General features: G+C 43.2%; 2 protein-coding genes across 7 annotated transcripts; one reads left to right on the forward strand and one right to left on the reverse strand.

Moving 5' to 3' along the window:
• Positions 1–921: 921 nt before the first annotated feature.
• LOC102718714 (microfibrillar-associated protein 1A-like) lies at positions 922–1,976 on the forward strand. Its single transcript, XM_006648495.2, has 2 exons — positions 922–1,018; positions 1,099–1,976. Exons 1-2 carry the CDS (start codon positions 922–924, stop codon positions 1,974–1,976), a joined length of 975 nt encoding a protein of 324 aa, XP_006648558.2.
• A 2,245-nt stretch (positions 1,977–4,221) lies between these two features.
• LOC102718991 lies at positions 4,222–10,625 on the reverse strand. 6 transcript variants are annotated; one of them, XR_005811150.1, is made up of 4 exons: positions 9,273–10,625; positions 6,486–6,550; positions 6,271–6,383; positions 4,222–4,458 (listed from the first exon to the last, which is right to left on the reverse strand). XR_005811150.1 is itself a non-coding variant. In XM_015833074.2 (1 exon), the coding sequence occupies exon 1, from the start codon at positions 10,575–10,577 to the stop codon at positions 9,348–9,350; it is 1,230 nt and encodes a 409-aa protein (XP_015688560.2). In that variant the 5' UTR covers positions 10,578–10,625; the 3' UTR covers positions 9,200–9,347. The 6 variants fall into 6 exon arrangements, 1 of the variants encoding a protein (XP_015688560.2); XR_005811149.1 differs by lacking the exon at positions 4,222–4,458 and adding an exon at positions 5,757–6,028; XR_005811148.1 differs by lacking the exon at positions 4,222–4,458 and adding an exon at positions 5,757–6,028 and having other exon boundaries at positions 6,140–6,383.
• Between the last annotated feature and the right edge of the window lie 5,465 nt (positions 10,626–16,090).

Raw genomic sequence — 16,090 nt, forward strand, 5'->3', positions numbered from 1 at the left:
CGGCGCGCGCACATGCTCGTTTAGCTTAAAAGGCCGGCCCGGCCCGGCCGAATTTAGTCAGATACTCCCTGTGACGGGCCCTGATGGGCCGTCGCCGAGAGTACTAGGCTCCTTTTAAATAAATACCGTGTTTTTGCAAACGGAAAATAATTTGAAGTTAAAAGTTATAAACTAAACAACAACAAAAAAACACAAAATCATGCCCAAAACTAAATTTTAAAATTCAAATTTTATCTTATTAGCAGTGGGAAACAACTTCTCGTCATTTCGTGCACGTGCAACACGAGGTTTTTGATTATGTTTATAAGCTAAAATTTTAATCTTAAAACTTAAATCTATAGTTGTTTTTGAAGTTTCTTAATTGTAGTTTATATTTCCATGATTTGTCTTTAGATTGGGACAAACATGAATATAAAAGTTTTGATTATAAATTATTCTTTAATCGTTAATGAGTCATTTCACTTGGGTTTAGTCTTAACAAAACAATGAGGTGAGTTGATGTGGGAATTAAACCTGTATGATTTTTCATCGTTTATAGTTTTACATTTTTGCAAAAACTTGTTCATGTTTTTTTATGAAAAATATATTAGGATTTCAGTGCCTTTGGGTTCCAGAATTACCAAACACTACAAACTGTTTCAAATAACATTCAAATCCATTGAAATAAAAGGGAAATTGGGGAAGCCCACTTAAAAGAAAAAAAATGTAAACGTGCACCCTCTATATTTTTCCATACGACGCCGTTGGATTATTCGGCACGCTCCCCATGCCGATGCCGTGCTACACGCACGCATTTCTCGGTGATCTCCAACTCGGACTCGGTTTTCCCGGTTGTACTCCGATTCGAATTGGAGGGCGTCCCCGTGGATTTATAGCTCGCGGCAGCGAGACCATCCAAACCAACCAACTAGTCGGGCGGGCATGGCGGCGCGCAGCAGCGAGACCACCCTGAGCAAGGTGAGGCGCTACTGGACAGGGAGGGCGCCGGACTGGGCCGTCGAGGAGGCAGCACCTGCACGTCTGCAGGTCTCGAGCCCCGAGGAGAAGCGCGCTCGAGGTCGTGCGACCGCCGTCGTGACTCGCGTGCTCCCGGGATAGCGTCGGCGCCGTCGCCGCCGGCGGCCGTGGATCAGGAGAGCACGGGCTGTCACCCCGCTCCGATCGACGAGGAGGAGGATGACGACGCGCGGGAGGAGCGCAGGAGGTGGACGAGGGAGAGGGCCCTGCGCCTGAGCCGGCAGCAGGAGGAGGAGCTGCTTCTTCGCCAGCAGAACGAACAGTCTGATCAGGACGACGAGATGGACTCGGACTCCGGCTCGGGCTCGGGTTCGGACTCCGAGAGCGAGCAGATGGCCAGCGTCGACGGCGATGTGCCGGTGCCGCTGTTCATACCAAGGCCGCAGCGGGGCACCATTGGGCTCAAGGAGGAGGAGCTGCAACGGCGGCGGCTCGAGGAGGAGCTGACCAAGAAGAGGCTCGAGGACAGGAAGGTCCAGACGAGGCAGATCCTGCTACGAGAGATCACCAAAGCGGAGCTCCTCGTCGGCAACACAGCTCCGAACGAAGAAGCCACCAACGCCGGCGTGGTGGACACCGACGACGAGGTGGACCAAGCCGAGGAGCACGAGTCATGGCGCCTCCGGGAGCTGGCGAGGATCAAGAGGAGCAGGCAACAGAGCTGCACCGGTGAGACGGCGACGGAGGAGGACAACCAGGTCGCTGACCATCGACCGAGGAAGAAGAAGAAGAAGACCAAGAAGCAGATGAGGTTCATGCAGAGGTACTACCACAAAGGCTGCTTCTTCCAAGACGACGCCGCCGACGGCACCGCGCAGACGGCCGGAGCATGCGAAATCTACCGGCGGGATTTCTCCGGACCGACTGGGCTGGACAACGAAGTGGACGCATCTCGTCAACGAAGACACCACGTATGTGAGGTCGTCGTGAATACACCGTATGGGCTACTTGTCTTGTGATACCTGCTAAGATCCTGAGAAGATGTGTACGTATCTCCTTAATTATGTAAAGATTCAGGAAAAAAAATATTAGGGCCGGCGGAGCTAGAACAAAATACAGACGAATGACACTCACTTGTTTTCTAGTGCTTTGAACCAGGTTTAGGATATCACGGTTGCATAAATTTAGATTGAGTGAAAATATATAAATTCTAATTAAAAAATTTTCTAAACCAGGTTACTGAGAACCCATGGCATATAGCTCCGCCCCTGATTGGGGGTGAACAGTTCCAACGTTTTTCTTTAACTTTTTTGGCTGTAATGTAATTTTTTTTTGTGAAACACCATATGAACACAAGCAATTATAATGCGCACAAACTGCGCCTCGCTATCGATTAATACGTTATCAATTATTAAAACAACAATCAGCCGTAAATAATAGGACTCGTGTTAAGTCTACGATTTTGAATCTAGGTGGGTTGGTTCTAACATAAGAAATCTAACGGGTTGAGCTAAGCCCACTTAGGATAATGTAAATTGTTTTGGTTTGACTAAATGTTCAGAGTAAGAACCAGAGCCAGTAAAAGTTCTCAACTATACTAGTAGACCTCTAAATAGCTCACTCTAAAACTTTCATGAACACTTCACTTAGTTTAGTATTACCTTAATTAAATTAGTCATTTTGAATGGAATTCAAATAAAACAGCAACTGCACAGAATTTTTCAGAGTCAAACCATTTCATGTAGTGCATAAACGCACAACTAACATTCCATGGGAAAAATTTCCACATGCTTAACTTAAACAACAACCTGAAGCAAAAGAGAATAACTAAATGAAAAAGACTTCCCCTACCTACCAAATCCAAAGTTTGCCCCCCTCCCCCAACCGTCCAACACTAATAATGCAATCCCAAATAGAAGCTCACAGTCTAAAGCTAAATGACAATTATGCAGCCCTTAAAACGTCAACTGAATGATTTCTCATTTACTGCACACACACAGTTTTCTGAATGTAAACTTATAAATATGGCCATGAGAGAAGTCTGGATATCTTGCAATGATTATCATCATCAGTCTAGCTAGCTCCCTCTTTTGGATCATGTGCATTCGACTCTAGGCACCCTGGATTCTGCTGAGTGAAAAGATACATATATGATATATCTATAAGACTCAAATGGTTTAACAAACAAGGAACACTTACAAGGTCATTCGGAGTTTTTTCTGCTACAAACAATTATCTCATTCTGTAGGCTCCTGTAGTATTGTTGTTGAAGTAGAGACATCAAAGTAAAATCTATATATTGTCATAATCCTTTGTTCTTCTAACATTCCCTTCAATTGTAACTTTATCAACCTCTTTTGCAACTCTCGCTAGTCCACTTGCAACCCTCTTCTGTTCTAACTCAAGTAGGGGCGGAGCTATATGGTGGTGTTCCTAGACACCCGGTTCAAAAAATTTTTTAAGTAGAATTTATCTATGTTCACTATATATGCATCCTCTCAGTTCAAATTTAGACACCCGTAGTAATCTAAATCTGATTTAAAACACTAAAAATAAGTGAGTATGGCATCTCCTTATATTTTGGTCTAGCTCCGCCCCTGAACTCGAGCCTATCTACATCTAGCTTATAAGACTGTTCATACCTTTCTTCCTTCTTCTCTTTTTCCACGTCTAATTCTTTTTTTCTCCCGCAATGGTCAATAGCCTCCACACACCCATCACTCCCTCCTATCCTCAATTGCTCTTTTGCCCTCTTTTTACCTATCAATCTCTTGGTCACTTTATTCTGTGTAGTTTAAATTTATCCTACATCATGGAAAGTCCTATCATTAATAATAGTTCTAACTAGACATGCATTTGCTCTAACCTTCTATTTTTTTTGTTTGGAAATAGCCTTTTTAGTTACTGTTTGCTTCATCTTGTTATGCCACTTGGGTTGTGAACACAAAAAACTCCAGCAATGCGAGAATTAAAATTGCTTGTTGTTGTCATTTGTGCCATTGAACAAAGTCATAGCTTGCATAATTTGTAAGACTAAAGTTACATTAATGTAGAAAACATGTAGAAGTTTAGTAAAAGAGCCTATATTACACTAAATTACATTGTCCTCTATGGTAGCCCCGCTTTGTCTTCTTCCCTCAATTTGACTAACACACCCACATTACTTGTTCAGATTTTTTTAAATAGTTCTTTATCGATGCGCAAGTGAACTTAGGCTGCGGTCTATTATGAATTGTTTGTTTTCATAGAAGTAATCATAAATTCTCCTCCAATATGCAGAACGAGTTTGATTTATATCTAGCAATAGATCCATACTTATATTAAACCATGTTGAAACAAGAAGCACGTCTTTCTTCTCAGTAAAATTCTTTGTTCTTTTTTATTAGGTCTAACTAAGGGAGTTCTCTTCACAATTGGTGTATGATACTCCTCATTCTCCTAATGCTGGCTACTCTGAACATCCCAATCAGTTGAATCATTCATCATCCATGTTCAATTGTACTACAAAAGGCAAGAGGAAACTTTTATTGCATAAACAAAGTTCTGCAGTACTCACGACAACAATATACATGGAAAGCATAATAATCTTCAAACAAAGTGGCCTTAATGTATGTATGCTATCTGCAAGCACTTTAGGGCATGAATTTTTCCCGACATTTTGAGCTAATTTTGAAAGGGTGCTCATTTTGATTAGGTTGCAGTTCTGTGTCATAGCGTCTACTCTCTATTGATGGATAGAAGCACACATGCCTAATGGTGCAGCAACCTTAGTAATGCACTTAATAAGGAGTTTAATACTTACTACATACAACTCCTTGCATTTGGTTTTCTAATAATAAATTTATGCTGCTATGGGGTGCATAGTAGTCCATTTATTTCACTGACTACTGTCTCATGGTCCGGTCCTACAGCCCCTTTTGAATAGAAATATAGTGTCGACTACATGTCATGATAGTGCAAGCCTTTCTGGGTATAATATCATCTTGCTAAGCTTATGGATAAAAAAACTATTTGCTATTTAGTTAAAAGGATTTGATCACCGATTCCTTGGTCTTAGATATGCACCCCTGTCAATATGCTTATACTTTATAAGCCAATCTGTTACATATTTTTGAACAAAAAGAACATGGAAGATATTTTTCTGTTTTGATAGATTTTGCTTGCTAGGAACAACATACCTACAGGACCATAGCAGAGAGGGCAGTGTCGGTGGTCTACGGGTGGCGCCAGCGGCCTAGAGTAGAGGGGGCAGAGGAGGCAAGATCGGCTGGTGTAGTGAAGGGGACGGAGGAGGTAGCACTGGAGGAGAAGGTGGGGCCAGAGTTCTAGAGCGCAAAGGCGGTGCCTGCGGCCTAGAGTGGATTGGATGGACAAGGCGAGGTTGCCAAAGGGGGTGTGGCCAATGACCTAGAGCGAAGGCATCAACGCCTGTGACCTGGTCTGGAGCCTAGAGGGGGCGAGGCTAATGGCCTAAAGCGGAGGAGGCATCACTGTCGACCTAGAGTGGAGGGGGCAGGGTTGACACCAACCTAGAGAAGAGGGGGCCACGCCGGCGTCCTGAGGTGCCACCAATGGCCTGGAGTGATGGGCGAAGGAGGTGGCCTGAAGCGGCGGACTTTGGATGGGGTGCAATCGATGGAGTGGAGAGATGGAGAAATTTGGCACAACTAAAAGAAGTGGTCCGACAGACTATACCAGGTACAAAACTTTTCCCGCCGAACGAGGTTCTTGCACCTTTTCCCGCCGAACGGGATTGAGAACGTGGATTGCGTCCCCAAATCTGATCCACTTTTGGGCTCGAATTGGGAGTATGATATTTTATGAATGAGATTGAGTACCTATTGGACAACTGTTTTTAATGAAAATAAATAAAAATGTTTTGGGAACTTGTTCGGCGGTTTGAGCAACGTATTGTTACAAAAATGGCACTTTGGTCATTTACGATTAGATTTTGTCACAAACTACTCCCCTTCCGCACAAGGCAAGATAGCAGTCTCCTCCGGAGATGTTTCTCACTCCCAGCATCGCCCAGTCGTGTTCATCTCCTTCGGCAGCCTCTAGCCTCAACATGCTTCGACGGGTAGTCCAAAGTGAAAGCATTGTTTATGTGGCAGTTCAAAGTGAAAACTTTAGTAAAAGTAATATGTCCAGACTGCGATTTACTCAGAAAAAGAAAAAACACCTTTTGAAGGAGCATTGGTTCACCCAAATAATGCATTGTGCATTGTTGAGGTCTTGAGGACGCATTGCTGCTCCTCCCCCGCCCAAATAACGAAATAAACCGCATTTTCAAGAATACAGTGGAACTGATACCTCGGTTGGATTGAGATCAGTTCTTTCTGCTGCCGCCCCTGGATCTTCTCACTGAAAGTTTACACTGAGATCATGTGCCACTCCATACAAAAAGTGAGCTGAAAGCCTGAAACCTGTCAAGAACCAGAGTAAGTATTGAAAAGGTGAGAGAACAAAAATATTCAGAAAAGGAAGCCTGAATCAGCAAATGCTATGGACTTGACGGGGATGACTACCACTTGATACTAGTAGTGTCACTGATAAAAATTTTCCTTCCCACTCCTCTGGCATGCCCCCTTCCCTGTAAACGTGTAAACGAGTGAAGGCACTGATACATAACATACTCCCTGTAGGTGCAAGACAGCAGGGGGGCATTTAACTTTTAGACACTCTTACAAATATTCATAACAGATTTATCTCTGGACCCATATGTCATAGACTCATGAGGACCCACATGTCATAGACAGCAAGCAACAAATATGTTTTGACCACTCGTAAGAGTGGCAAAAAGTTAAATTTGCCGACAGCAGGAGACAATTATACAGAAGATGTAATAGCAGAAAAATACAACAGAGGCTAGAGAATAACACCTAATCATGATACAGTTTAGAGAAACAAATGATGAATTCTTACAAAATGGTGTTTCAGAAAAGCTCAAAGCTAAAACTGGTAGTCTTGTCATGGTACTTGATTAACTTAACAAGCTAGTTTGTGTACTTCTGTTGTGGTAATTGGCTTGACTCGAGTGATAAAGATAGTATTAGAAACTACCAAGGCCAAATGTCATGAGCATTGGGTCTGAGAGGCTAAAAAATAATGCTGCAGTAAAATCAAGACCTTAAGAAATAATAGAAGAAAGTTGAGTCAAACCTGCTGGAACCAAATACTGTTAGATTTCCTTCGAACACTATGTTGCCAAAATGTAATGTTAAAAGTACTTACGCGATATTATCTTCTGTTAGTAAATGCCCATATATTATAAACATTAAAAAGTAATGCCACATAAAAGGCAAGTATTTAGTATCATAAAATGGTAAATTCACTTTTAATGAAACAATATGTTTGCTCCTCTACTCAGTCATATGGTATTATATAAGCCATAACCCAAGGACAGGGCTAGAATTCATTACACTCCAGATTGAATCAAGATATAAGATAAATTTAAGCTGCAGGTGTCAATACACATCAGGGACCACCAAATGGCCCCTGAACTTCAGGAGATCAAAATTGCCTCCACAAATATGGAAAGCAAATAAATTTTAGTCTCCGGAGCATCAATTAACAAGCTCGTTTCAGCCCCATATGCTGAAATGTTGTGACACCATGGCACTGTCCCTGTACAGAAAGTTTTACATACTTGGCACTGTTAGACGGCCGAATTGCCATCAAGCAATTCACTCTATGGAATTTTTGTGAATTTAGTGAAGATCGGTGGAATTTTGGAATAACCAGTGATGAAATGATGATTGTGATTTAGGAAAATAGAGGCCACACTAGTGTCCTGTACTAAGCATTGGGACACAAGAACCCAATATGAAATTTTTAGGACTACTGTGGGCATTTTAGTAGTTGATGGACCAATTCAAGTCCAGTATGAATGTTCAGGGAATATTTTCACATGAACACTAACACAATTTGTGACATGACAATGGCATATTCTCTATGTTAACTCTTTTTTGCCAATTATTAACTTTATTTACAGACAGTATATAGAAATTAGGAAATAACGAGTACTGTATCTTATCCTTGAATATAGTGTTCTGCTACATGCTTTTCTTTTGCTGCTTGCATACATACTCAGGATTATTAGAAATTGGAAATTTTGAGAATTGGTTTTGGTACAATGTCTTAAATTCTAAAGCACATTCAGGCATATTACATTCTGAATACTCTGACAACTTTCAAGATTTAGGAGCAAACTGAAACTTCATAAGAGTATAAGACAGAGAAAGTTGCAAACTGAAACAAAACTTATTATGGAACACTTATATCAAATTAAGAGTTTAAAGCGATGGATGTCGTTGTCACAGACAGAATCACCTCATCTAGAAAAATTGTGTACAGCATTTTTTAAAGAAAACATTCATGTTAAAGCAGAAGAATTCTAGTGCAATACCATGGAAAACTGTAAGAGGAAACAGGCTTGGAATCCTAGCAGAAAAATGCGTAAACACATCTCATATTTACAACAGTAAATTGCACTTGACCAGCTTCCACAAAAGCATAGAAATAAGAAGCGAAAACAACAATACGATTTGTTTTGGTGGCAAAACGTTTATCGTCCAGATTCATTTCTGAACAAAAAGATTCTTATAACAGCTCATGAGTTCCAATTGTTTAGATTAAAAAGCTGGTTTATGCCCAATAAGAAAACAAAACATTCAACTAGATCCTGTATTTATCAGAAATATGAGTTTATCCCATTAAATTCTCAAATTTATTGACTAAGAGTCAAGAGATGTTTAAAATATACATATATACAAGTTGTCATTTAGTTCTCCTGCAATCATGCTCCAGTTAATTTATAGTATCACCACCATAAGCATGAGAAGTATGCTTTTTTTTTTCTGTAACAATGTTATGACATTGGTGAATAATGAAAAATGCATGAGATTCACTGTAGTGGCTTTAAATACACTAATGCCAAAATAAATTATGTGATGATCGTAACAGACTGTGAAGTATCAAAATCTGATAAAGTCCCTCAAGAACAGGCATTTGTATAGGTGAATTTCACATTTTTATGTAACCAGTTTATTATTCCATATTAGCTAAATAAATGGGATTTTAAACCCACGTCTATTGTTCCATTAGTGTTTGGGGTGGGATGCAAATGTTTCCTACCATCGTTGAAACAGCAGCATGGAGCCATGGACGACAATTACTTGCTTAAGAAAAGATTATATGAGTTATGATTATGGTATCGTATTGAGAAAAAGATCTTTGGTTTAAACAACATGGGCAATCATGTCATAGCTAAACTTTGATATCAAACTTTCCATCATTTTTTTTTTTGCAATTACCTCATTACAGAAGTAGTAGAACAGCATGTATCATCACTTTATTACGCAAATCATCCAGAGAGAAACTTTGTAGAATCACTCTTGATCATGTGTTTTGACCAATGCTGGGAATATGGGTGGCCAAACCATCATGAAGGGGTATATCTCAAACAGAAAATCATCCTTCATTTCCATCTCATACACCTTCTGGACTGTCCTGCTGACAATATGCACGCAAAAGACTTCTCCATCCACCTCCAAGAACACAAACTCAGCATTGTCCCCGGACCCAGGCAGACTAATGCGCAAATCCCCTGACTCCCAACTAGGCTTAACAAGATGACCAAACACCTCGCGTAAACAAATAGTATTTAGAAGAGTCCAATTGCCAGTGATGTTCCCGTCTGTTCCGTGAAGCCAAACACGGATCTTAAACCCCTCCACATGGATCAGATAAAGACCAGATTTCTCTGCTTGTGAGGATTTAACACTCAGCTGAAAGCTCTCAGGGCAGTCGTCTCGCACAGAATCCGGAACCTCAATGACGAACAAGCTCATGGATGCAAATTCCAATCCAAGAACATACCCTGTTGTGCCCAACATATACAGCTTGCCATTGACAAGAAAACCCCGGCTCAATGATCTCCTCCAATGTGCCGGTAGCTCAATGGGCGCCGAGGTTCGGGCGCCGACCCAGACCCCAGTTTGCAAGATTGTTTCCACCTTCGCGAAGGCATCCCGTTCGCTGCTCACCACGGTCACCACAGTGCACGCCACGCCGCCGTTCTCATCGCCATCGCGATCGGGAAGGAGCATATACCGGCTATGGCGCTTGTTGTCCACGAGCGGCGGTGTACGGACGGTCGAGACCGCGATTCTGTCGCCGGCAGGATGCAGCGGGCGGCGCAGCTGGAACGTGGACTCCCAGCCCCTCCTGTTGCACACGAGAAGGCGGCCGTTCCGGCAGTAGTAGATCCCCGTCCCCAGGTGGAAATCGCCGGCGTCCAGGTCGAAGTTGCCGCGGCGGAGGACGGCAGCGAGCTCCGGGGGCTGAGGGAGGGGCACGAACCGCGGGAGAGGGAGGCTGGCGCTGTTGACGTAGAAGCCGAGGAGCCGGGGCGGGTGGAGGCCGCGGAAGCGGCGGAGGAAGGCCGGGTCGGAGGCTTGGCGGAGCCAGCGCCTGCAGACGAGCGCGGCGCGGACGAGGGAGGTGGGGTGGTCGAGGCGGAGGAGGATCTCGCGGAGGAGGTCTCCGCTGTCGAGGACCGAGGAGGCGGCGGCCGCCGCCGGCGACGGCCGGGAAGGGCGCGGCCGCTTGCGATCCATGTCGACCGCGGAAGTCGTTGGGCATGTAAATCGAAATCTAGATTTGTCCTGTCGTTCAACTCCGGGAAAGGATGTCCAAAAAATAGGAAATATGATTTATATCACTCCATAAACATAAATATGTAAGTTTAAATTTAATTTTTATAGTTGTCGCAAAAATAACAAAACAATTAAGTTTCAGTTTCAGTTTTTTTTTTATTTTTTTTCTTCAACTCTGAACTTTATCTAGCGTTTAATTGGCTCAACTTTTCTTTTTCCATCAAAATTTAAGGATGGTGTGGAGTGCCTTAAAATTTTATAGATTTTTGAGCTAAAAGTTTTCAGGCGTAAGCAGGGTGGTGAAAAAGTAAAACCATAGAAGGATGTACTGTTTTAAAACGAGATTGAACTAAGAGCATCTCCAAGAGGATGTTAATATTTTACTTTCTAAAAATTTTGTATTGGGTTCATGAAAAATATTTGGTATAAAAATTACACACTCCTCCAACATAAATCTAAACCTAAATAAGTTGTACTATGAACACAAATTTTTGTCCCAAATTTAGGAATACAAAAGAGCTAATTTAGGAATGTGTAAATATTAGAAATGTATTTGGTAACTTGTTGGAGATATATTTTCTATCCCAATTCCTAAAATTCAGTTTTAGGGATCAATTTTAGACATCTCTTGAAGATACTCTAAGTGTCTCTTTGGTAGGGCTTCTGATTCTTTGATTCAACGATTCTGATTTTGTCCTTATTCTGATTTTGATTTCGTCCTAAATCTGATTCCTCGATTTGATTAGGCGTTTAGCTAGAAACAATAATTTTAGATCCTAATATGAGTTTTCAAGATAAATGCCCTAGCATAACAAGAGATTTGATTATTTTTATATATTTATTCATGTAGTTTAATGTAACTCCAATAATTATTATAAGTAATGATGACTATGTGCAAATGTGTATGCAATTACTTGGGGATAAAACAAGTTTTGAAAGGTGGTTAAACAATGTAAAAGGTGCATTATATTTGCATCAAATTCGATCCATCGTTCATTATAAATTCAAGACACTCATGTCAAATCTAGCAATTAGCATATGTGGGAGCACACGGTAAACGCGGTTATCACGGTGGTTTCACGAACCCCGGTCCTACCTAGTTACTCGTTATTAATCACAACTCATATCAAGAGTTAATCCTTCTTAGGTAGCTGGCATTAATCAACATAATTAATTAGGGGCATAGATGTTACACCATGCAAAACTAGCTTCACCCACCTATTATAAAAAGAGTGAAACTAATCATGACGAAGCTCGATTGATCCCGCATAACCACGAGCTTCACTATTTAAATAGTTTTACTCTACTCTAGCTAGATGTAAACAACTTTACCCACAAGACACATGTTTCAATGCACATACCTATCCACCATCGTGCCAAACATGAGTACATGACCATCCACATAACGCCCTCCTAACCCTCCACACCACGTTGATGTTCCATCCCCAAGCTGGTACCCACTGGTTGGCAAGCTACCCTCTTGCACTACGGTAGGTCTAGAAGTCAGTCAACCCTATCCTAGACCGACCTTGGTGCCTAGGAGAGGAGAGAGCTATACCGTCCAACCATTGTCCACGGTGGCTCGTGGTGAGCACGGGAAGTCTCACAAGGGTTTCGTGCAAACCTGCCCTTAACCACCAGCGATCAACAAAACAATGCACCCACAACCCACTATTTAATCATGTTTTAGTTGACTAATTAAAATAATGAACCAATGCACCTAAATGCAATAATCATCCCATTAAGTGTGCTAAGTTATTCTAAGCATGACTAAGCATATATCCTAAGTCTAGCTGAGGTTGCTAAACCCCACTCTAGTAAATAACCCACAACAACAAGGAAATGATATATGTCGATGATCGGTGTCGGTAATAAAACTATAGGGTGGCTATAAGGCCAAAAACTCGATGGTTAGGATGAAGACGAATGCTTTTTACCCAGGTCCAAGCTCTCGGCTAGCGAGATAATAGCCTAATTCTGTTGATTATATTTGGATGTATGATTATGTCCCTCAAGGGGTGTCCCGTACCCCTTATATAGAGGGTAGGGCTTACAGATATGATATAGTCATAATCTAATAAGACTAATGTCACACCCGGAGTTTAATCCTAAGCCTAATTCGTAAAAGAAATTCGTAAACAATAATTGGCTTTATTAACTCAGGAAAAAATCCTCTAAAGAAATTAATCTAATTAAATCAAAGTCCGCAAATTATTAACTGGATTTAAACTCAAATTGCAGAATATAAAATCTTGCTCCAAAAATTAATTTAAAATTTGGCACAAGTGGGGCTTTCCTTTTTCCCTCATTTTTCTTTCTTTTTCTCTTCCTTCTCAAATTGGGCCGAAGTCCAATTTTCCACCCTCTGTTCTTTTTCCTTTTCCTCTCCCTCCTCCTCCTCCCGGGCCGGCCTAGCCGACCAGCCCATCTCCCCCAGCCGAGCGCGGCCCAGCTCCCTCCTTCCTCCCCGCGGCCTCCTCTCTCCCCGCTTGGACCGGTCGCCCGCTTGGCCCGCCAGCCGGCCCAGCCCACGCACCGCCGCCTCCCCGCCGAAGTCCACTCTCCCTCCCCCGCCTTGGCCGAGTCGGACTCCACGCCGCCGCGGCAACCGCCGCAGCCGAATCCACACCGGGGCCGACTCGGTCTCTCCAACGACCGTCCCCACCCTAGCCTGCGCCGCCGCCCTATAAAATCCCCGCGCCTGTGTCCCGTCGCCACTTTTCCCCTCTTCGCCTGAGCCACCGCCGTGCCTACCCGACTTGCCACCGCGTCCGATCCCATGCCTCGTCACCATTCACCATCGCGGAGCCGCGTCACCACCTCCGCCTCATCCTTGCCGATCTTCCGCCGCCTTTGTCGTCGCCGGTAAGCACCTCTCCTTCCCTCTCCTTCCCTCTTTTCCTTCTCGGACGCCGGCGCCAATCCTGTGCGCCGCCGCCACGCGCTTGCGTCGCCGGTCGCCGTCGACGTGCCATCGCCAGCACGATTCCCCCGCCTCGGCGTCGTCGACGTGCCCGCGACGCCCGTGCCTCCCTTCATCGCCCGTGCGATCACCGTCGGTTGCCGGCCGTCGCCGCTTGCGTCGCCCACGCCGCTCGACCGTGCACCATCTCTAGCCACCACCGCCGGCCATCGCTATTCCCGCTGCCGGTTGTCGTCGTGTGTCGTTTCCCCATTGCCGCCGCCGGTCGCCGGTTGTCGCCGTCGTCCATCGCCCATTGCCACAGTGCGCTACTGCCCCTCCCGGTCGAACGCCGCATCTCCTCTCCCTCCCTCTCTGTTTTCTTTCACCGACCGACGGGTCCCACCCGTCAGCCGGCCATCTTCCCCCTCCCTCTTCCTCTCACGCTGACCAATGGGTTCGACCCGTCAGCCGACCGCCTCTCCCTTCCTCTCTCTCCTTTCCTCGGGCCCGCTTGTCAGTCCCTCTCTCCCTCTCTCTCACCGACAAGTGGCCCCCACCTGTCAGCTCTCTCTCTCCTTGCTGACATCAGCAACCTCATTAATTGTGTAATAATTGATTTAGGATTTTTCTGTTTAGCTAAAAACCCAGTTAAACTTCTAAAATTCATAACTAATTCATGCGGTCTCCGTTTAAGTCCATTCAAATTTCATTAAATTCATATAATTGTCAAGAATCCATTAAAATTACTTTCTTTTACTGTTTTAGTAGAGTTTGTGCTTGTTTTATATATTTTTGTGCTTTGTCATGTAGATTTGAATCCCGCTGAAGCGTCGGTTTATTTCGAGATCATCGCCGAAGTACCCCAGGGACCAGAGCAAGGCAAGTGGCACTCTTCTTTGATCATATTGAACCCATTATTGTAAATTCTCTGCTTTATTTATTCAAACATGCATCGTTTTACTTAAAGTATTTATTGTATTTATTTTACGGGTAACCTATTATTATGCCGCTGTTTATCCAGCTTTATTTCATGATTACCAGGGGTAACTTGAGTAGAGTTATGCCTAGGTTAATGCTTAGCCGTGCTTAGAACAAGTAGCTCATGGGATCACTCGTTAATCATGATTAGTTCAATCATGATTAGTTCCGAATAGCTGTTAATTATGATTCTTTACCCGGTTCGTGTTAATGCCAACTAAAATATTGCTTATGGTGGGTTGTGGATGCTTGGTTTTAAGAGTCGCACCCATGACAATTAAGGACCGGTTCGCAAGAAACCTTGGAAGTTATTTTCGTGCTAACCACAAGCCAGAATGGGCAATTGTGGGATTTGGAGTGTAATTACGAACTATTCGACGTACCCAAGTAAGGGTAAACATGATGGAGTATGGATGTGAGTCGTGGCGTAACGATGGCTTATGATGCTTCTGGATTCACCTAGGCACAAGAGGGGGCTGCCTGATTTGGTGTAAAGGAGAGGGCGAAACCTGAAGTGTGGTGCGATTGAATAAGGATGGTTATGCGACGGGTCCTATCATAGTTCCCTTCTCGGTATGCCATGGTGGTATATCAGCACACATTCAAGTGTAGTGGGACTATGTCTTATGGGTACAGTAGTACACCTCTGATCAGAGTAAATCTATTCAAATAGCCGTGCCCACGGTCAAGGTCGAGCTGCCAGCTTCACTGTGATTAGTTGAACCTTTTAATGACTTGGGCAACTGGCTTTTACTTGGGACTACTGCAACGTGGTGTAACGTTGAGTAGTGGTTGGGCCTGTCGCAGCGTGGTGTAACGTTGGACAGTGTCGTGATATTTTATAATTGTTATTTACTTATTCTTTAATTTACTTAATTACCCTTATTCAGTTAAATCTCTATTATTTATTTAAATACTGCTTTATTGCAACTAACCCTAGCCTGTCCTTGATGATCCTATGCATCATTTATTACCCTCTTTTCCGTGCTGCTTATTGAGTACGGTGCTTTATACTTAGTCTTGCTCAATTTCCTCTTCCGAGTTAGAAGTTGAGTCTGATGGAGGTGACTCTCAGGAGTGAGCTGTTCCGTCGTCGAAGCTTTGCCTGTGGACTAGAGCCGTACCCGCTGAGCTAGTCTGCATTATCTTTTTGCTGCATTACTCGTTAGAATAAGTATTTTTTTAGCTATTTCTAAGAACGATGGTTATGTAATCAACATTGTCTTTTTGTGTACCCTGGCTGGTCCTGGACAGGGATTTTAATGCACAATTAAGTTCAGAAATTCGTGTGAGGAATTTCTGGGCGTGACAACTAAGATCTATCCTAATATAGATACAATCCAGATCCGGTATGTGCGGCATGCAATCCGACAGTTATCAAATTCCCGGTTGATCCAATACAGATACGATTGACTTCCTATTCGGCACCCTTATAACCGCGTGTATTCATGTAGCCTACGGATACGCCTAGTACATGTATACCATAATATACAATAATAAGTAAATAATGCATAAAGCGTAAAGGATACCATAATCATAGGCAATAGCAAAAGAATGCAATATTATTTACTAAAGCAAAATAATTAGCCAT

The sequence above is a fragment of the Oryza brachyantha genome, chromosome 2 (assembly GCF_000231095.2).
Source record: "Oryza brachyantha chromosome 2, ObraRS2, whole genome shotgun sequence".
NCBI classification, from domain to species: Eukaryota; Viridiplantae; Streptophyta; class Magnoliopsida; order Poales; family Poaceae; genus Oryza; species Oryza brachyantha.

Excerpts from the sequence above, each read along its gene's own strand:
- LOC102718714 (XM_006648495.2), top strand. The coding sequence starts at position 922 with ATGGCGGCGCGCAGCAGCGAGACCACCCTGAGCAAGGTGAGGCGCTAC. Across the intron at positions 1,019-1,098 it reads CGAGGAGGCAGCACCTGCAC|CGTCGGCGCCGTCGCCGCCG; the intron begins GTCTGCAGGTCT and ends CTCCCGGGATAG.
- LOC102718991 (XM_015833074.2), bottom strand. The coding sequence starts at position 10,577 with ATGGATCGCAAGCGGCCGCGCCCTTCCCGGCCGTCGCCGGCGGCGGCC.